Source organism: Harpia harpyja, chromosome 4, assembly GCF_026419915.1.
Source record: "Harpia harpyja isolate bHarHar1 chromosome 4, bHarHar1 primary haplotype, whole genome shotgun sequence".
In the NCBI taxonomy this organism is placed as follows: Eukaryota; Metazoa; Chordata; class Aves; order Accipitriformes; family Accipitridae; genus Harpia; species Harpia harpyja.
Window position 1 is genome coordinate 73,915,253 of NC_068943.1, and position 21,922 is coordinate 73,937,174.

A 21,922-nucleotide genomic window follows, 5' to 3' on the forward strand; every position below is an offset into this window, starting at 1 on the left:
CTCCACAGAAAATCAGTGATTCCAGAAATAATCTAAAACTGAATGAATCGTTCAGGGCCATGAATAAGCTTCATGCAAGCTAACTGCACGCAACCTTTTTTTTTAAAAAAAAAAAAAAAATTTATTGTACAATGAGCTAAAGCCATCTTATACTACCATCGCAAAGACTGTGGTATTCACATTTTCTTATTCCAGAATAAAATATATTTCCAGTAAGTGCCAGAGCTGTGAATACTGTTTTTTGTTGTTGCAGTTGTAAAACTAACTACATAAAGAAACAAAATTTAGGTTACTCAGGAATCTAAGTCCATGGGCTACATATGCACTACTGTAAGACACAAATATATCAAAAACCTAAATTGCAAGCAGAGCTTGGGACATAAAAAATGCTGAAATAAGGGCTAAAATAGCCTTTGACTGAACTTATTTAATACTGAAATACTGTTATACATAAACAATTATACCTAAATAAATTATATATAAACCAAAACTATTTATTATCTCTGTATTCATTAGAATGTATACATCAAAAGGCAAAAAAGTATAAGGTAAAAAAATAAGTCTAAATATTTAGTGCCTGTATCCCAGTCATTTATTCAGTAAAAAGAATGTCAAGCTGGAAAATTAGAATGTCTGTTCTTTAAAACCACAAAATGGACTTAAAATGCACAGGAAACAAGAAAAATGTTATTATAGGTTGGAAATACTATTTTGGGTTGGAAATAAAAGTATATCAACTGTTCCAATTTAAAAGGTGAAAACACCATACTAGCTGAAGTTGATTACTTCCAAATTCATGATGTATACTTTGTATAGCACATTCAGATACAAAGTATCTGGCAGACCTTTTGAATCTGTATATTAGATGAAACAGATTTCTCTAACCCTGTTTTCACCACAGTGTTTCATATTAGTTAAAAATAAATTAATTTTCTAAAGAAAAGGCATCAGCTTAACATGATAAAAAGCTTTACAAGCAACTATATGACCTACAAAGAAAAATACAATAAAATTGCATTCCCTGAAGGCACTTGAGAGAATTAAAAATTGTACACTTCCCAAAATTGATGCTGAAGGACTTTTAGGGCTCAGCTTTATTTTTCATAACACCTTATTAGTTGTTTAATATTTCGTTCTGTATGTAAATTGTTTAATAGAACTTACTGGAGAGGAATAACTTCTGGTATCCATCCAGTCAGGGTATGCAGAACTGTAAATTCGTCCAGCTCTCTTTTTCCAGTTTCATGTATACTATAAGACAAAAGTAAACATTATACAGAATTGTAATATAACCAACACACAGTAAACTCTCTGGTCTACATTGCTTTCTGTAGGAGTAAGACCATATACAAACAGAATAACTTGCTGAAAAACAAGTCATCACATGCAATTGTAGGAGTTTTCCAAAGCACTGCTGAATACTAGCCTACAAAGTCAAATTTGCTTTTATGCCTTTGCAACAGGCCCATTCTTTTAGTGTTCCCTCTGATACACCGGCATAGTTTCCAAATTGTTAGCAAGCATACTGTGTATACTTGCATACAGTAAAGCCTCTTTTTGCAGGGTTGGAGAAGTGGGTTTTAAATCCCTCACGCTAGAAAGCGGATACGAATCTAGAACTTCCATTTCCTGAGCAGCTGCTCTAACTCCCAGGTTATTATGCACAACTTGGCTGTATTTCCAGTGTACCACACTCCACTCTTTCAAATCGATACAGTCTCCTACTCTCTGGAGAGATTTCCATCCATAGATCCTGAGAGGACCAAGGCTAAAGATGCCAGCGCTTGGCCATGACTAACCCTCGTGCTTTGGAGAAACGCAGTATTTCAAACACGTTCCCGCCAATAGAGTTTCCTAACAGGCACCTGCAAGCAACATCCTAAACTGTGTAGAAGTACTTTAGATCACTCTTCCAACAAACATAACTTGATATGACCAGAATAGGGAAGCTTGACTACTCAGATCGGTGTTTGGAATTCTTTTCTGAAGTTTAGTCATTTAAACACCTGGTGTTCGTTGCGTATCTCAAAGGAACCTGTGGCAATAATTGTCAATCACTGCACCATGGGCCACATTCTACCTTCCAGGTCAGTTTTAGGGAAGTGGATCACCACACAGCACACGGCAGCAGAACTGTAGCAAGAGCATCAAAAGTAGCTTACGATACTGTATTTTCAGTACTGGTTAAGCCAATATTGAGGCTGACAATTAAAACTTCATTAAAACTTCTTGGACATTTCCATTGGGCAGAAAAACACATGTGAAGCTTTTTAGGAATAATGTCAAACAGGGACCGTACTCCAGTTTCTTTGCAAAGTTTTCTGTGCATAAATTTACAAACACATCTAAAAAGGAAACACCGCACCTTCTGTAGCTACAGGGGATTTTGCTTTACTGATTTACAGTGTCAGCTTTCAGAAAAGTATATGTTTGTCACTACAAAATTCTTAGCAAAATATATTTCCCAAGTATACTAAACCAACTTTCTGAAAATTCTGTGTGACTTCACAAAACAAACTGAAAGTGAGATGACTAAACATACCTAGTATTTGCCAGTTTAATGATGGCTTTGGACAGCAACATTGGCCAAAGTTCAATTTGACAGGTTGTAGCTGGTAGTAACAAATTATCCTCTTCATTGAAAGGCATAGTGTCATCCACAGTGATCTTTCTCCAGCACCCCTGTGATAGAGGGAGGGAGAGGAAAGAAGAACGAAAACACTGAGTTTGTGGGCTGGAAACAGAACATGTGTGTAAGAGAACTTTTAAGCCTTTCCCAAGAATCCAATTCTACTGTAATTTGATTTACATTACAGATGGTTTTAAAAGAAGTTCTCATATAATATCGGAGAAGCATGGAAACGGTATTCATAGCATTTTATTACTGCTCTGACTTATTTCAGAGATTAATCTAATTGCAGCTATTTCCAAATAAATTTCCTCTCATACGTTTAGTCCATCATGTGCATGCGTTCATTGCTGTTTCTTCAGCAGCCATGACAGATGCCTGGGAAACAGTAATATTAAAAAAAGACTTAACTAAGATATCAGTTTTGCAAATGCCTCCCTAAGGTCTTAGTCTGGAAAATACTTGTGATATATGCAGTCACCCTTGCTTCCCAAGAACTACCTGGGAATGTTGGCTCCAGTGGTTAGTGTCCTGGAAAGCATTAAGACTGTATCTTATAAAACACTATAGGAAACAACACAAAATGACTGAATGTAACAAATATCCATATTTCCAGGATAAGAAACAAACAGGTAAGACAAGATACTGATGTCTTCAATACCAGATATTTCATTAGTAAATTGAGCTAGTATCCCACAAAATAATCTTGCCTACCCTTCTCCAAAAAAGTCTCTCTCCTAGTGATTAAGACATAATGAGAGGCAAAGGACTTAGTGGAGCAATAGCAAGTACTTTTGTTAGCTCACCCACAAAATGACAAAGAATGACCAAATCACTAAAATGTTCACCGTATGTTATCAGAGAGGGCAATATTCATCTCCTTTTTCAGTAATTGCTGAAGTTTAATAGAGAGCAGTACAAGTTGAAAAGTAAAGGAAAAGATTGAGGAGTTATTTGGTTTTCTGTAGCTCAGGACATTTTTTAATTCACAGTAGTAATTCTGTGCATGTAATTCTTAAAAAGCAATAGCATTTTTTTTGCATATGTAGCACCATTTAAAAAATTTTTCTCCTCCTCACCAACTGCTCACCTTTTATACTTAATAAATAACAGAATCCATATCACAATTATTTTGCATCAGTGATAACCTTTTTACAACATTTCACTACTAACTCTAAAAACAATTATGCTGGTTTAAGGAGATAAGACACCAAGAGAAAGAAAGAAAAATACGTGGGGCAGAAGGTTTATGGACAGCAAAAGAAATCTGTAGGTGAGAAGAAGTGGAAATAAAGAAACAAATTCAATAAACGTCAGGAATGCAAAGTGGAAGTAGGCTATTGGGTAAAACTGAAAGAATATTGTTCCAATTATGTGAAAAATTATTATCCATAGGTTTGATCTGGTGGATGGCAACCCCCTCAGAATTCAATATAGCATTTTACTGAAACCAGTTCATTATCTTCCACTGTGCTTTCTCTCTCTTTTCATTTAATTTTCCACTTTCTCCTGAAATCTGTTTCTCCTCTATCTCTACTGATACTTGTCTTTTCTCATTTGCACATTTTCTTTAATATTCCACCATTTGACCCTCTTTTTCTTCCCTGTTTTTTCTTTCTGTGAAATACAGCTGTACAACCAGAGGAAAAGAAATGAAATAAACCCAAAGGCCCAAAACAAAACCAAACCAAAACTGTCAAAGAAACTAAAACACCCTGGTAACTCCTATAGATGCTTTAAAATGAGGTCTTTTATCACATGAATACACAACCTCTGCGGCATTAAATTCACACAGAGAATAATGTCCTCTGCTGAGGAACCTGGGCAACATCATTTCTGCCTTCTCAAATGCAGGCAACTCTTATTCTCTATATGAATATAAGTTATTCTGTACATGGAGGCAGTAGTAAGGGATGAGAAAAGCACAGGCATGTAAATAAGCTAAGTGCTCCCCCTTACAGGAAAGTTAAGAGACTCTTCCAGTTTTAACTGTTTTCCTATTTCTTCCTCAGTGATGGCTAGCTGACATGTATCAATAGCAACTGCATGAAACTTCCTTTTAAAATATCATATTTGATCTATACTGTATTAGAACTGTATGTTTTTCTTAATACAAATACATGGTGTAGGATTATTTAGAAATGAAATTAATATGCTCAGGGTTTTATTCCCTCTCAAGAGACACGTATCAAACAGCAACGTGTGTAAGTGCAGCCATTCAAAAGCTCTCCCTCGCTTTGTTTGCATTTATGTTGATTCCAAAAGATGGACAGATTTATAAACAATTTAACAGGGTGACAAAGAAGTAAAAGAAATCCCTCCTTACTTTTATTCAGAGGAAGTTTTTATACTACAACCACTAGAGTAATGGTTTCCAGCATAGAAGTAGAATATGAGCAATTTTCCAAGAGTCATGGAAGTGTTTGAGTAACTATTTTTTTTATTTGTAACTGTAGAGATTTCTGAAAGAACTCTGCACTGAGGTGTTTCTGAGTGACATGCTGCATGTAACTGCGAGGCTCTCTCCACAACTCCAACACGAAACTTGGCCAGCTTATCCATCTGAGGCATCGACCTGCTGCTGCCCCTCTCCAGGAGCATCATCTGCTGCAGATGTGATGCAAGTTCCTTTATTCTGAAGTTCTAAAAACATTGTGAGATGGGAAGTTTGTGCCCTCTCCTTTTGTAGAGCAACACTAATTATCTCAAATAATGGTAAACTGGAGACTTGCCACGAAGACCATTAGGAAAACAAAATCTCTTCACTCTTTACCAAATTATATACATATATATATATATATATATATATATTCTCTTCCTCTCCTCTGGTATACTTTTCTGTCTCCTATTGTTATGCATTTAAGAGTGTTGTCCTTGAGTATTCTGACCTGCACTCTTACACAACATCTTCCAAATCCTTCCATTAACCACATCAGCGCTTTTCACAAACACAGCCCTCACAAAACTTTTCTCCCCAAATTTAAGAGTTTCATTCTTGTACTTATTGTTGCTCTTTCTTTTGACTGCCTCCTATTGGCTGAGAACATCTTCTCAAGAGATCTCTATTTTTTATTTTTTTTTACTGTGGGTTAAAACAAAAAAAAAGCCTCCAGGTTGTTCTTTCCCTATTCTCCTCTTCTCTTCTTGCGTTTTCTTCAGTCTTTGGTGGTTCCTTTTTACTGTATGAGGTTTTTTCCCATGAATATATATTAATAACTTATTCTCCCAGAAAGCAAAATGAGCAATTTTTTTTTTTAAATTACTTCATCACACTTCAAGGATATAAAGAAATGCTGAATATACCATTTCCCTCAAAAATTCTTTTAATATTTAATTGCCTTTTCTTCTAACTAATTATGCCGTATTTTGGACTGAATTAATCTAAAGTAAAATTCTAGCTATTGGACCTTTTTGTATTTCACTGAAAAGTTCTCCACTAGGATTATCTTCTTTTCCATTTGTAACTAACTATATGCAATGCCTTTGTAACCTCTATCAAGCTGGAAGACACCCAAGTTAAACACATGACAGCCTAAAGTCTAAATGATACTGAAACTTTGGAAAAGAATCCAGGTGTCTCCCATTGGGTTTTGGTCCCGCGACATACATTTTTGCAGAGCAGTCTTAGCTGTAGTCATGGAACTTTCCTTCCAGAAACTGGGAGTTTTAGTCCTTAACAACTGAGAAGGAAAGAATATTCTGTTCTTCCACCTCTTCCTAAGTGCTCTAACCACCACATTTTATGCAAAAGGAGAGGTGGCAGCCATCTGACAAAAGATATGAACTTTCTGTAACTTTTCATGCACTCTCACAGAATAATCTAGTGCTTGATATCTGCATAGACAGATATACCTAATACAAAGCCTAAGTCAGCTGCTTAACCTCCAGGAAAACTCTCAGAAACTCTGAATGTTTGTTTGACTAATTCTGATAGCTCCTCACTCAGTATGTGAGACAACTTAATCACCCTTGGAAAAAAAACACACCTATCCCCACTGACAATAACAGACCACTTCACCACCTAAATTCATCTATGTAAATTCTGCTGCTGAAGACAGTTGGTGTGGTGATGCCTAAAGCAGGTATCTCAAGCAGGCACTCTGAATACATCCATAGCTTACCTATGAAAATGTTTAATTTGAGCAGCCGAAGCTTCTAAACCTGCTCTATTAGAGACTATCATGTTTGGTCAATTCACAGTGTGCCAAGGAAGATATATCTCTTTCAGCCTTCCAATGCACAGAAGGAATATTCATTGAATAACTCCTTGTTGGTGTTTTCTTTCTTAACCTTGCTGTTTATGTTTTTATTATCAGTAACTTGTGATAGCCTGTTTTTAAATATTGTGTATCAGTACTATTAGCAACTTAAATTTCATTAGTACCTTTGGCCTGCTTAATCAGCTGTCTGCATTGTCTTGGCTGTTCACTTGTATTCATGTGCATTAATTTTTGCTTTTTAAAAAAAACCCCAACCTTTACACATTCTTTTTTAGGTTTTGTTTCCTTTTTTAAGTACAAGTTTTTCTCTTTCCATGAATTCTATCTTTTTAGAAGTCCAATGGGATGCCTTTAAGTTTTCATTAACACTTCCAACTTTATTTTTTCAACTGACTGTGTCAAAAATATTTTCAAGTTTGGGTAACTGGAAGTTTAACAGGGTCAATTACACATCTTAGTGTTTTGTGACATATTCTGTTTCCAAAAGACAAATGTAACCAGAATAACCCTAACAACATAGACAACTTCTAACTTTCAGGTCAGTGATTATTTCTTTATTTATTAGTATGAGGTTCAATATTAAATTAAGCATTCCCTGTTGACTGTAAAATGCGTTAAGAAGTTATTGTCTGTTATCTTTAGAAACTCCATGGGATGTTTTGGTTTTACCAGTACATCTTCAGTAAATGGTCCTCACACTGGAAGTCTTTAATCACCTTTAAATACAATTGGATACAAATAGCTCTGTAAAGCCAGCCAACTGAGTTACTTAAACAATAAAAAACATTCTTTATCCTAATACACCAGAGGTGTGGGCCACTTGTCTGCCTCTACTAACATTTGCATCAAACCTCCATATTCTATCATTCACTACACAGGAACAGAAATATTTTTAATATTATTTCAAAATAATTAATGCACACACAAAAAAACCCAGCAGATTAAATTAAGACTGAAACAAAAATGGGGTAAAAGTTACCCAGTGAGAATTTAAATCATGCAGTTTGTAGTGCAGTGCAAACCTCATAATCAGCCTTCATATTTTTCTCTCTACCAAAAATGAAATGAAACATACCTTATTATATAGTAAAAGCCAAACAATGCTGAAAATTCAAGTGGTAAAAGGAATTTCAATTCAGGCAGCACACACAGATGATGCTTAGTATTGTCATAACATCTTGAGACACAGAGTAGAAAAAGCCCCCAAAATATCAACAAGAAGTATTTTCATAAAACAAAAAGGTATAAGAAAGAAACAAAAGAAAGAAAATTTCTTTAAATGTGCTAAATCAAAAACAGTTTACATCAGACTATAAGAGGACAGGTGGTTTAGAAATCAAACCCTGTAAATATAGGATGTAATGTATCACATGCAGCTGAAAGAAACTACAAATGGTGAAAATTAATCACTTCTTAAATCAACATTATTTTAACCACTCATTACATGATACAGAATGAACCAATTATTTTCTGTCAAATGTATTGAAATTGTGCTTTGGGCTAAGGAATAACATTGAAAACTGCTGTTTGACACAAAAAAAATGTCACAAGTATCAGAAAAGTTATTTCAATAGTTTGAACATATGCAACATTAGCAACTGCCACTATTGGATCCTCTTTCTATAATGTAATAAACAAATGAACTCAAATGTAGTATCTTGCTGCAGTGCCCAGAGGAAAAAAAAAATCTCCTAACAATCAGCAAAATTCTACATAAGCTACGAAAAAAGAATATTGCCTTTTCAAGCAATAACTCCATTTTATCAAGTTCTAAGTTGTACAAATATCACAAGAACTGTAGAAGGCATTTTTTTTAACATGCATCAGCAATTTGTCAATGCTTCTACTCCTACAAATCCAGATCTTTTAAATAATAGTAAATACTTACCTAAGCATTAAAATTTGCCATGCTAGCTGCATAATATTTATATACTGTTGGAGGGAAGTACTCACCATCCAATAAAGTTTCACTACGTATTTTCCATAGCTATTGTACAGAGGCATGTGTCCCTTGGTAGCTTTACATAAGGCATAAATGTGTTCCCATGGCTTCCAAAAAAGTGTGGATGTTCCATTAGTTAAGGCCTTTTCATTATATATCCTCCAAAGTGCATAAATTTCACTTATAATCCACCTCATCAGCTGAAAACAGAGATGAACAGAAAAAAAAAATTTTTTTCGACTTACATCTTTTAGAAAAATTAAATCAAGGTATATTATAATGATCAAAGAATAGAAAAGATCCTGTTTTAAATGAATAAGTGACATAAAAGTATAGCTATGGTTTCATGCAAAAATTAATTTCACTGACACAACTTTTCTTAAAATCATCATAATTTCTATCTACAATAACACAAAACTTAGTTTCATTAAGTAAAGGCACAATATAAATTATGCTGTTCATCATTTACCAAAGAAAAATTAGGACATATGATTTCAAAATAAACTATGTTAGAGGACTTGTGAACTGTCACTTGTTTAATTACTTATTACTAGATATAGCTGCTAAAAATCAGTATTGGCTTTAATACTTGTTATTTGTACTCACTAAAAAACAATCCTAAATCATTAAAAGTATTTAATAATTTTTAAAATAGAAGCTTTAACTAATCATGCTTTAGTGCATGTGTTTTTCTAACATGCAGATTTCTGATGTGTGCTATAGTTTCACAAGTATTACCAGACTGTTACAGTGATTTATATAAACAAGAATGAGAATGAGCTTTCACTACAAGAAACTGCCCTAAAATTAATTAGTGGTTCTATGGAGAGCAAAATTTACATCATCTGTTTTCTGGTGGCTTCCTCCCATACAGTTTCTCTGGTGCTGAATTTTGAATTTGCATTGAAGCATTGAATGAAATAGAAATTATGAATATTGTATTTAGTAAGGCACTCAGATGCCTTGCTTCTATCTGCTTTATATTTTCCCCTGATCTGTCGAAATCCAGTAAATATTTATTCAACTCTGGAGAGAAGGAAAAGACTGGCTGGGTGACAGACATTTGCACATACATGCAGGCACACTAAGAACATGACTTCAGAAAAGCTTGAACAAAAAATAAAAATCCTTTCTAGTACAGCTTTTATTTGGTCTTAGCTTTAGATAATATTATCCAGTAATAATCTTTGTAGTTCATAGACTACGTTGTTTTTTTTTAAAAAAAGAAAACGTGTTTGGAAAATCTTTTACCATCATTGATTTAATTTTTCAAATTCTAAAAAAGGTAAACACTAGTTATACAAATCTAGATGATTGCTTGCCATTTTATTCCTATAATTCTTTTTTCACTTAAAAAAAATTGTCACAACTTATTTCTTCATGGTAGAAATTTGGAGTGAAATCCAGAAAGTTAAAAAGAGTTAAAAAGAATGAAAGAAAATATTTTTAAAACAGGACATTAATGTATTTCTACCTACCTCACTACAAAATATATGCTCATTTGCTGAAACAAGGTCAAATGAGGTTTCATTTTTGACAACCACAGGAATCTAGAGGAAAGTAAATTAGTTAAGTCCATAGCTAAATTATCTGGAAAAAATTAAATGAACACTAATGTTTAACAGTAGTGACATAAAAATGTTAGACATTTGGCAAACATGCATTAGACATTTGCAAACTGAAGGCCACCAGTTTGCAAATCTTGTAGCTGCTTTGGTATTTCTTAATAAAAATGTCTTAAAATGTAGATGTTCAGAATTTTAAAAAAACATTATTTTTGCCAGAAGATTTAAAGAGTATCAGATGAAATAATTACATAAGTAAATTGAGATTCGCTCAATTTATTCATAATATTTGCAGTTCTGCATTTAAATCACAATCATAACACTGTCTCATACTTTGAGATTCCCTTGGCCCCCCACCAAGAGTCAAAGGGATTTGTTTCTTCATGGCCAGTTAGATAGTGATATTGTCAGTATGAACACTGCCTTCATCAAACCTTTGACTGTATTACGTAGTTTTGATGACTATTTGACTATTACTTGTTTATACAGTCCATTTTCTTTTTGTAAGCAGTTTAGAAGTAACATACTAAGATTGCAGTTTATTGAACTAAATATATCTGTGCCTCTCATCACGTATTGGTGACCACTGCTTGATTCTTTGCTTACCACACTAAATAGGCTTGTTTACGCTTTCTTTTATAGTTACTAATAGATTAGGTAGCAACATATATAATCTTAATAGCCTTTCATCACTTGACATTTACATTAATTTTTAACAACTTATAATATTTCTAGCGATCACAGCTTCTTGATTCAAAATACATCAAAGCATCAAAGTTTTAATCAGGTCTTAAAGAAAGCAAATGCTTTCTTCATAGTGCTGTAAAGATAGATTTTAAAAGCTATTTTAATACAGATACATGTTTCCATGGCTTTCTGGGCTGCCAGTTCTCTTGCCCTTATCTTTCAGATACCTCTACTCAGTTTATGCATTTTGGCAGCGTTTCTCATCCAATCTTTTGGTCTTGTCAGTTCCTCCCCTGACCTCCCCCTCTCCTTTTTCCATTAAAAAATTAAACTTGGACCTGTTTAGTGTCTAGTTAATAAAAAATGGAACTGACAAGCTGACAAAAGGAAAACTGACAAGCCTGAAAAGGTTGGAAGGCTGGTCAAAGTGTTTTAAAATTTCAGCATTTCATCTGAAGTAAAAATGCTTCAAAACTTAGATTAGCAACAGCACTGGAGAACACTAACCTTCAAAATGGTAGGCTGTTTATTTTCTTTGCAATTAATTTTAAAAATAAACTGAATAAGAGATTTGCATAATTTTAAAATGTTATGGTTACCTTCCAGACAAGTACTGTCAAAGACGTGGACACATTCTGTATGCAGACTGGAGAAGTACAATAGTTGAAGTGAGAAAAAGTACTATATTTCTGGTAAAGCTAATTCACAGTTTCAGATGTATTTACTTCAGATACTTGCTCAAGGGAAGCCTTAGTTGGAACAAACAGAACTTGTTTTGCCATGACACTGATTTTTAAGTGAGAAAACAAGCACACAAAGAAAAACAGAAAGGCATCTCTCTGTCCAGCTGTCTTCTAAATGAATGTGGAGTTAAAAAGCAGAGCAGACTTGGGACGATACACTACCATGATGTTTTGTACCAGGAGGTGCTGGTCCATGGTGATGCCAGTAAGAAAGGCACTCAGACTCCGTAGCGTATCATTTAAAATGCTATTATTAGAGCTAACTATAAAGAAAGGGATTAGTAGAGATAACCTTATGTCCTTTTAGGCACTGGAAAACCCAAGTTGTGCAGCATCAAACAGGCTTCTGATCCACGCACAGCATTCTGTGCAGACCCCACCCGTAGAAAGGGTTACGTCATTTTGATGTTATTGAGCTATGATAGGATTTGAGCTATTACAGGATTTTCTTACAAGAAAACAACTCTCTTCATCACTTCTACTGTAAAACAGAAAGGATGTTCACAGAAGGACTTGCTGCTGGTTAGATAAAGGCAAGGCGATGCAGGTGGTGTAATTGCCAGTGACAAGTGGGAGCTGCCTGAGTTTATCCAGCAGCTAGGGATTACGTACAGAACCACGCAGGCCTCAAGGCCAAGCTCTGCATGCAGCACAGGTTAACTGTTACATGGATTGCTGACTCCTCGGTGTACAATGATCTCCTGGACAGGATGACTATGCATGGTCAAGTGGGTTTTATCTGTTGAACTAATTTCCTCTACTAATTTTCCTCTACTTGTGACATAGCTAGGTGAGCAGCATTTTTGCATTATGACCTTGCTTTTTTCTTACCTTATTTGTTAAAAACTCATGTGGACGTTTCCATGAATGCACTTTTAAGGATGCTGGCAACTCTATTTTCCCTTCAGGATCCTCAAAGACATGCTACATAAAATATGCATGAACAAAAATGGAACATTTTTTATTAATTACAGTATTGTATCTTCCACAAGATTTAAAATAATATATTGTTCACATGGTAATTCACTTAAGGGGAAAAATAGCATAAAAAGGAACTAATAGTATCTATAACTGAACTTAAAGAGTGGAAAGCTCAAAATGAAGATTCAGCACAAAAGCTGCTTATATTCTTCTGAGAAGTCTCTGTGGTCTGCACTGTCTAAATAGGTCTATGTGAAACGTTTTTTTCCTTTTCCACCTTTCAGAAAAACCTCCCAAAAAGCTGTTTAAGCTCTTAAGTCAGGCACTCTTCTACTAAGTTGTTTCTAAGTACTTTTTCTAACTCACTTATTTCTAAAGCTTTTAAAATTGAAGACTGAAAGTAAATATCTAAAGCAATATTTAGACACAAATAAAGCAGATTCCATGCATTTAAAACTGCTATAGAAACCAAAGAGAACTATAATTATACAGCATCATGAATTAGCCCATTAAAAAAAGAGCCTCATATAATTTTCAGACTTTCATTTCCAAAGTGCTACTTATCCTCCGTGTGAACAGAAGGCATCAGGATATATGATATCTGTTTACTTAATAGCAAAACATAGGATGAGGAGATGTCTCTGATACTGCTTGTGCTGACTGAGAAACTAGTTGGTTACATGCCTTTTATTTGTGCCTGGAATTTTAAATAGCTTTTAGGCATATTATACATTTTTGTGTGTTTCACAGTCCACCGTCTATTCTGTTTATCTTCTCTAGACCAAACAAGATAAAGAGTTTCTGGGAAAGAAAAACTACAATCCTTTGAGTACTTATGATTAAATGAAGGCAAAAGAAAACACATTACAAAAGTATAAAAACCAAACCCAAACACAATTGTTTAATTGTGTAAGTTCCTTCAACATATCAATCTGCAACAAACTATTTCAAAAACCTGAAGGAAAAAAGATAAGTGGGTGGGGGGAGAACCTTTTAGGAATACTTGTTTTTCTGAAAGCTGAAAGGAAGCCTTGTAGCCTGGACCATACGGAACTGTATTAACAGAGTTTATATTCTGCTTTCAGAGAAATCCAACCCTGACTACATGGCCTAACAGGAAAGTTTAGCACTTAAACACTAGATAAACCAGCAAAAGGAGGCAGGTAAGAATGACATAACACTATGCAAAGAAACAGTAAAAAAACAGACACAAACCTTTCTTTAGTTTACAAGTGCAAAAATACTTTGAAGAAGGATATTGTAGTTCAGCTAAACTTGGCTGACAAAATCAGGTTTAACTTATCTTTTATTTAAGGTGGCTATAAAAGACAACTGCCAGGTCTCAGGAGTTCATATTCTAAGGACAGGAGCCTCAACCACAAGTTCTACAGGCAAGACAGGCAAGAAACGGGCACAAGACAGACAAGGTCAAATGCACAATCTCAGCAGCACACTGCACTGTCCTAAGAGAGGCTATTGTGTAGGGGTGTTTGGTAAAAGAGCTTTAGTATTACAAGGAAAGAGATCACTTCCAACTGATTCCTTTTCCTGCATAAGAAAATAGGATTGTTTATATTCATGTTCTAAGTGTACTCAAAGGTATTGGATGCCATCACTAACTCTGTTTCTAACTGAAATACCCTATATGATGTTGAATTCTGGCTAGCTGTTTGGATCAAAAGAGGCCACATTAGAAAATTCTTTAGATCCATAAATTTGTCTGCTGTGACCAACATATTTAACAACTGCTTTAAACATGTAAAAAGAGCAACATTTTATATAGCTTGTGGCTGAAGAACTGAATGGTCTAGTAAACACCTCAGAATGCCTCTTATGCTAAAAAAGAAGAAAGATTTACAGTTACAATTATTTTTAAATTTTATCTATTATAATAATGTCTGGCAGACCTAACAGATTAGTGCTAGATAAATCTTTAGAGTACAGCCCAAAGACACCAAATGTGGTAATGGAACAGAAGAAAGACACAAAGGAAAATTATTTACCTGTCAAGTTAATGGCAGCACTCAGTATAGAACCTATACCTTCTCTCAAAGGAGTTCTTTGGCCCCATAGGGGTACAATATATTTAAGCTTGGGATAAGGAAAAAAAAAATCTACACATATGCAACATGTACATAGCACAGAAGAAAACATACAGAAAAAACATATGAACAATGCAAAATCTGCATTTAAAATAGATTATTAAGCATGATATTAAATGGATTTTAAATATCACTTAAAAATGCTAAGTTTAAGAAACTCTTTAAGAAATAATTTTACTACTACTCTACATAAAATGCATGTACATTCTGTATTGATAAACAGTTTGAAGGAGTAAAAATCCAGATGAGACTTAAAAGTCATTCCAAAGTTGGAAAGACTGAGGAATTTTTTCTGCATCTGGTACGTGCTTACTTTCTGCAAAATAATGTTATCTCCTCAAACCATTCTCTGCACACTACAACTGCAGATAGTGTTTCACATGTCCAGAAACTGAGGTGTGCAAAAGAAAAGACTTCAACATCCACTTTTCCCATAATAAAGATGGGTGCATTTAACCTTTTGAGGCCCCAGAAACTGCAGTGCCCAGAGAAAGGATTGCTCTGACATACTACAACAGTTCAGTTGTTCCCACATCCCCGGTTTTAATTATGTTATGAAATAGATTTTCGGGTTTTTTAAACCACTAATATGCACACATTAATGCACACACATATGTTAACAGTTCATTTAAGAAGCAACAAATAAACCATGCACAATACTTTTAGTTTATTATTTTAGTTTAGGAGGGAACTATTTAAACTTATTGAAAAGATATAATTGAAAATTAATATATTTCTCAGCAACAAATTATTTTCAAGTTGTGACAAATAGTCTATTAAATACAGGTATAAAAAATGAAGTGGAAATAATATATATGTGTCACACAACTTACTGAAATGGGACTTTTTCCAGTTTTTTCTTTCTCTTTTCCAACTTTTCCAGTATCCCATTTTTCTGCATTGATATCTGCTTCATTCCATTCTGGCCAAATAGGAAATCTCCACTTCTCGTTGGAAGCACCTACATGGGAAGACATAGTTGCCCTGGGAAACAAACAGATGCATGAATAAAAATGAACAGGCAAGGGTAGTAGGAAGATTTTTATCTCATAAAATATTCTTTTTGTAAGAATACTGTAATGAAAATTTTAGTGTTAGTAACTACAATAACTTTCTGGCACTAAGATAAGCAAGCCTATAGAAGTGCTAGATGACGTTACTAGGTATAAACCAACAAAATATTTAAATGCATTTATATGAGGAATCCTGCTGAAGTAAATGGGACAGCTGAAGCACAAAAGCAGAATCCGAGAGCAGTTTCATCCTTCTTCCTTTTCCCCTTTCCCCTTTCCTTTGTCTCCTGTGCCAGTCCTAGCATTCACAACCCAATTCAAGTCTCTTCTTTTTTTTTTTTTCCTGACTTATTTTCTTTAACCAACCAAAAGGAGCTTGCCATGGATAAAAGACATATTGGGGAAAAGGACTCCCACTTCTAGGCACCTGTGAGCTGCTAGACCAGCCAGTTCTGTCTCCAGTTAGTTTCATTCTCAGGGCCTCTTTTGCTACCAGCACTTTCATTACCCTCTTCTTGGGATTCACAACTCTGGTAAAAAGTTTGCTGAGACTGCAGGGATTTTCACAAGACTAATACACAACATGTTCATAGCTACCAACCAGAACTAGTAGTACCTGTGCACATCATTTTTCCAGTGCGTACAAAGGGCTAAAAAACTGAATTAGCTAGAATGAGAACACAGCAGCTCCTTCCTCCTTAACTACCAAACCTGGAAGCAGACAAAATATGTGCAGGTCATATCTTAATTATATTCTCCCAAACCCACTGGCAATAAACTGTAGATGTTGTCTACTCAAAAGAACAAAGGGAAGAAGCTGCAGGGACCTGAGAAGCAACCAGGCATCAAAACCTGAGCAAAAGGGTTTAAATTAATCTTTTTGCAGAAAAAACATATGAACTTCAACTAGTTGGAAAGAAGGGCTAAGGCCAGAATTTCCTCTTTGAAACTCAGCAGTGTCCTACAGCAGAAATACAGTATTAGACAGAGAATTTTTTACTACTGGAGCCTTAACAATATACTTACATGATACTTCTATTACATTATGTACATCAGCTATAAAAAGCTAACAATACTGTAATTTTCTCTTTTCTTTCCTTAAATCACACACTTTTTAAAATTTTTTTTATTATTATTATTTTACTTTTTTTTTTTATGCGAAACTTCAGAATTCCTACAAATATGTCCAGGAGATTGGGAAGGTAACAGTGTTTTGGGCTACAGCTAGCGAGCTATTTTTACAAACTGGTGCCAAGAAATATATTTTTTAAAAATGAAAGCTTAATTTCTTTAGCAACTGCTATCTTTAGGAGATTTGAAAGGGAAAGCTTCCATTTTTTTAATATTTGAGAACAGGTTTTTTTAACTCCTGGCCATATCATTTCACGTGGATATTTATACTGATATACAAATTATCAGTGATATCATATAAAACCACATTCACATTTTAGATTTCAGAATTATAGCTTTCTCTTAAGATATTGGTGAATCCACAGAAAAAAATGAGCCCTGATTATGATTTACAGCATCACTCAGATTGCACAAAGCATTTGACATTTCAGATAAAATGGTCACAGTGTCATAATTCACAAATGCTCTTTTTTAGTTGTTGTACACAATATTAATTCATTGTTCCTCTATAGGTGCAACATTAATTATGACTACATTCTGAAGACAAACACAGACTACATAAATGGGTAGTCTGGCTAGGGGAAAATGGCATGTACCAAGTGACACCTGAAAACATTATTAAGCCCTATCTCCCAGAAGGTGGAAGCAGGGGCAAGTCACTTGAGGGAACAGAGACTCTACACTTGAGCAATGAAATTACAAAAACAAAAGCTCAGCTGGAGTCAAAATAATCAAAGGACAATAAGGGTAAGGAAAAAAGCTTCTACAAGTACACTGGCAGCAAAAGGAAGACTAAGTAAGAGAAGTGCATGTCCACTGCTTAATGGGGCAGGGAACCTAGTGACAAAGGACATAGGAAAGGCCAAGATACTCAATGCCTTTTTGTGTCCTGGATTTTGTTGGCAAACTTGGCTCTCAGGCCTCCCAGTCCATGAGTCTACTAACAGAGTCTGTGGTAGCGAAGCATTATCTACAGTAGAGGAAGGCAGTTAGGAGACACTTAAGCTAACTGGACACAGACGGCTCCATGGGACTAGTTGGGATGTGAGCAAAGGTACTGAGGGAGCTGACTGGAGTCACTCCAAGGCTCCTGTCAATCATATTCAAAAGAGCGTGGCAATCAGGCAAAGTTTCTGATGACTGGAAAAAGGCAAACATCACACCCATCTTAAGAAACGGTAAGAAGGAGGATCTGGGGAACTACAGTGCTTGGAGATACTTTAAACTCAAATGGACAAAGACCTCAGCAACCTGATCTAGGGTGGCCCTGCTTTGAGTAGGGAATTAGACTAGATGGCTTCCAGAGGCACCTTTCAATCAACATTTTTCTGTGATTCCATAATACTTTGTTGTTAGCAATAAGGACAAAGACATAGGTAAAAATAAAGATTTCTCACTGTCTAGACAATAACTACATTCATCCACACTACCAGTAACTTTTATTTGAAGACAGCTTGTAAAAATTCAATACCACCTGTGCCTTTTGCTGTCCAAATAAAAAATATAGCTTCTACCATTCTAACTGGAAGGAAGATGTATTCTGTGGAGTGATACCTTGCTTTGCTTTTCCATTTTTCTCATCTCAGTCATCTGTAAATGGCCTCCAGCCTCTCTCTATTATGTTTGATCTTTCATTAATGTTATCATTTTTTCTCCAGCATTTTCTTGAAGACTCAAATGATGCTTTGTTCTATATTCAATAATACTTAACAAGCAATTGAAAACCCTGCAGTGTTTATCAGTTTCTTTGGATTACTAGGAATGTCTCTATCAGTTCCAGTTGTTTCAAAGAATGTGCTGTATCTGCGTTAGCTGCATGCATTAAGAACAATGAAAACCAGAATGCTAGCTGTACCAACAGATTCAACACTTCTGATATTTTGAAACTTTGCCCCTTTCAACATTGATTTAAATACAACTCCTGGCAGCTTCTTACATATACTTATAAGCAAAAAATGTCAAGTTAAAATTCTTACTTTTTCTACTTTTTTCCTATTTCAGATGAAATATGAATGATGTATGTAGCAATTTTAAATATTCAAGGACTAATTCTAATTTTTGTATCTTTTTTCCTCCCCCTAAGTCTGCATTTGCTCTTTTAAATATTTATAGAGAAGCATGGAAGTTTCACTAAATAATAAAGATAATAACAATAATAATAAAAATAATGATAAAGATGTTCTGAAGCCATTCCCAAAGAAAATTAAATAATAATTGCAATAATTGCTGTAAGATTTCTGAATGCTTTGGGACAATAACGGAATAATAAAGAAGCATATTTTTAAAAAACAACAATGAGATATGGAAAGACTTGCCTAGCTGACGATCACACTAAGTCAGAGAATCACTTTCCAATACACTTTGACATAATAGCATACCCTCAACACTAACAATGTGGAAGACATGGAAACAGTGCTGTCTGTGACTGAGATGCCTAAACTAAGTTGGGGAAGCCCAGTGCTCCTGCCCCTCAAAAAGGATGATTCAATAAGATTTTGGAAAAATTCATAAAGAACTGCCATTTAATTGGACTCCAAATATAAATAAGTGAAAAAAAGACAGCTGAATTTATTAAAATACTGTGTTTGAGTAAGGTTACTAGGAAGTTCCTTTATTGCAAGAATTGAATAACATAATTTATTGAGAATTCTTTGAAACAAACTAACTGACACAAGGACAATGCAAACCATTACTGGTATTTTATGCTCAAGCTGGATGCTTCATTGTGCAACAGTATTTTAAATACCAACTTACTGGCAGACTTGTTTTTAATCCTGTGCTAAACCCTAAAGGAGAAAAAGGAAGAATAAATTGCCAAATGAGGGAAACGCTATGAAGTTGGCACTAATTCACCTCTGACCCTCTAAGCAGCTTCTCCAAGAATAGTGGTATAATTGATATAGTGCCAACAGGGGAAATAGGGAACAGCAGGATAGACAAACACGACAGGAAACAAAAATGCACACAGATTGCAACCTAAGTTTTTCAGAGACTTCAGATTTAATAGAGAGACAGGAAACAGGCCCGCAAGGTACGGGAAGTGTGCTCTCTCAAGTTAAATATAGTCATTTAGTCTGTAGACATATACACTTCAGCTGCTCGCTCACTCTGTAAGCAAGACCTTGTCAACATGCTCAATGGAGTCTAGGGAGCAAATATTTTCTTCTTAAAGTAGATAAATCTACCTGTAAACTATATATGACCATTCCTCACAGAGGGAACCCAGCAACATTGAAGGGAGTCTTCTCAAGAGAATTACACAAGTTTTGGTATTTAGTTTCAGAACAGCATGGCTACTCCACCTTCCTTTCCCAGTACTCACATCATTCTGGGACACCAGACAGTAATAATTTTGTGACACTATGCAGGTTTTTTAGAATTCAGGAAGACATCATTCTTCCTATTTCATTCTTTCCTCCACATAAAGATTAAATACCCTCTTTCCTAACCCTCCCTCACAAAAGTTAGATGCACCTTTAATCTTGCTTACAATTTGGTGCTGTCACTTTCCTTAACAATAAAACAAAACAAAACCCCTGAAAAGGAAGGAAAAATAATTAGTTTTTCACTTTTGCTTAGATGAGCAGATCTGAGGATAGAAATGAGACATCTTCTCACAGTAATTTTAATTGGGCGTATTTTAAACAGATAAAATTGTTTAATAGTTCGATAATAATGCCAGCACTGCTTCCACAATGACTCTGGGGCTTTATGTAGAAATCCGGTTGCAGCCTTGACAGATAAAAGTGCTTCAGCTTTTTCTGTCTCCATGTCTGTACTTTGGAAGTTAGGAAAAAAAACCCCAGGGATTCCATCACATCAATGACTTCTTCAGGGTTTCTGGTTAGTTATTTACATATGGATATATCCAGTCTTATTTATTCTTTCTGCGATCCTTGTCATTCCTTATGACACAGGTTGCAAAGATGATATTTTTTGCAGCTACATCCTTTTTTCTGTTTCCATTAAGGTTCCATTTGTTTATTTCTATTGAATCTATTTAAGTTTCAAAGTTTAAGATCTGCTTTATATTATCACCCTAAGAAATCAATACAGAGGTTTTCATGGACTTAGCACAGAGTATTGGGATCTCTGCCTGAGGACTGAGATGCAAAATTGAAAGCTAAGTTTTGATTGATTTAATGAATTGCTACTCAGCAGCTGAGCTACAGTTACTGTCTACGCATCTGTTCTTAGCTAACTTCAACTGTGGAGTAAAATACGTGTTTGCTTAAAGCACATTTTGGAGAATCATTAGACTGAGCATTGGCATCTGTAACAGCAACTGTTTAAACAAACCAGCCATTTTATTTGCAGTATGATACATTTAGGTGGTATGGTATGATTTGGTATTTATATGCTAGCCTTTCTGTAGATGCAATGGTTGAGAGTTTGGTCTTCATTTGATTCACTCCATTAAGAATTTGTTTATCTCCACAGCAGGGCATTTGTTGCTAAATAACTGCCAACAGGCCATCACTTCATCCCATCTTAGTGCTCCCTGTAGGTGTTTTAAATGGTCATGAACGTTCCCCTTAGCATGTTTTAAAGATTAAAAGATAATCTGTGAATTTGATCATAACAATATCCCAACAGAAGACAAAATCTATTTGATGCTCATCATTTTCACCTTATTCCCTGGAGACTGTTGCCAATCTTTTATCTTTCATTAAATACTATCTATTCTTTCCATGAAATGTTTGCAACCATTACACTGTAAAGCTTAGTTTCATTCAAACGCCAGAAAATACACTATTAACATACATCTGATGTCACACTGACTACAGTTCTTGGGATGGCCAATAACTAACGGAAATGATTCAGTAACAGGACATGATATTTAGGTAACTACTATCTGGCATGTCAGTGAACAAGGCTCGGAGCTGAAACTTTTATCCTTCTTTCCTCCTTCAACTCCTCTGAATGCTTTGAACTCCTCTATATGTACAGAAGTAAGAGCAATCTGAAG

At 35.0% G+C, this 21,922-nt stretch overlaps 1 protein-coding gene across 1 annotated transcript in view; it reads right to left on the reverse strand.

Moving 5' to 3' along the window:
• ADGB (androglobin) overlaps positions 1–21,922 on the reverse strand; it is a 122,134-nt gene that overhangs the window by 87,758 nt on the left and 12,454 nt on the right. The window contains exons 2-8 of the mRNA XM_052784793.1: positions 17,503–17,524; positions 15,643–15,756; positions 12,618–12,710; positions 10,270–10,341; positions 8,803–8,991; positions 2,543–2,682; positions 1,165–1,251 (exon numbers count right to left, since the gene is read on the reverse strand). Coding sequence (XP_052640753.1) covers positions 1,165–1,251; positions 2,543–2,682; positions 8,803–8,991; positions 10,270–10,341; positions 12,618–12,710; positions 15,643–15,756; positions 17,503–17,524 — 717 coding nt within the window. The remainder of the gene's footprint in view (positions 1–1,164; positions 1,252–2,542; positions 2,683–8,802; positions 8,992–10,269; positions 10,342–12,617; positions 12,711–15,642; positions 15,757–17,502; positions 17,525–21,922) is intronic.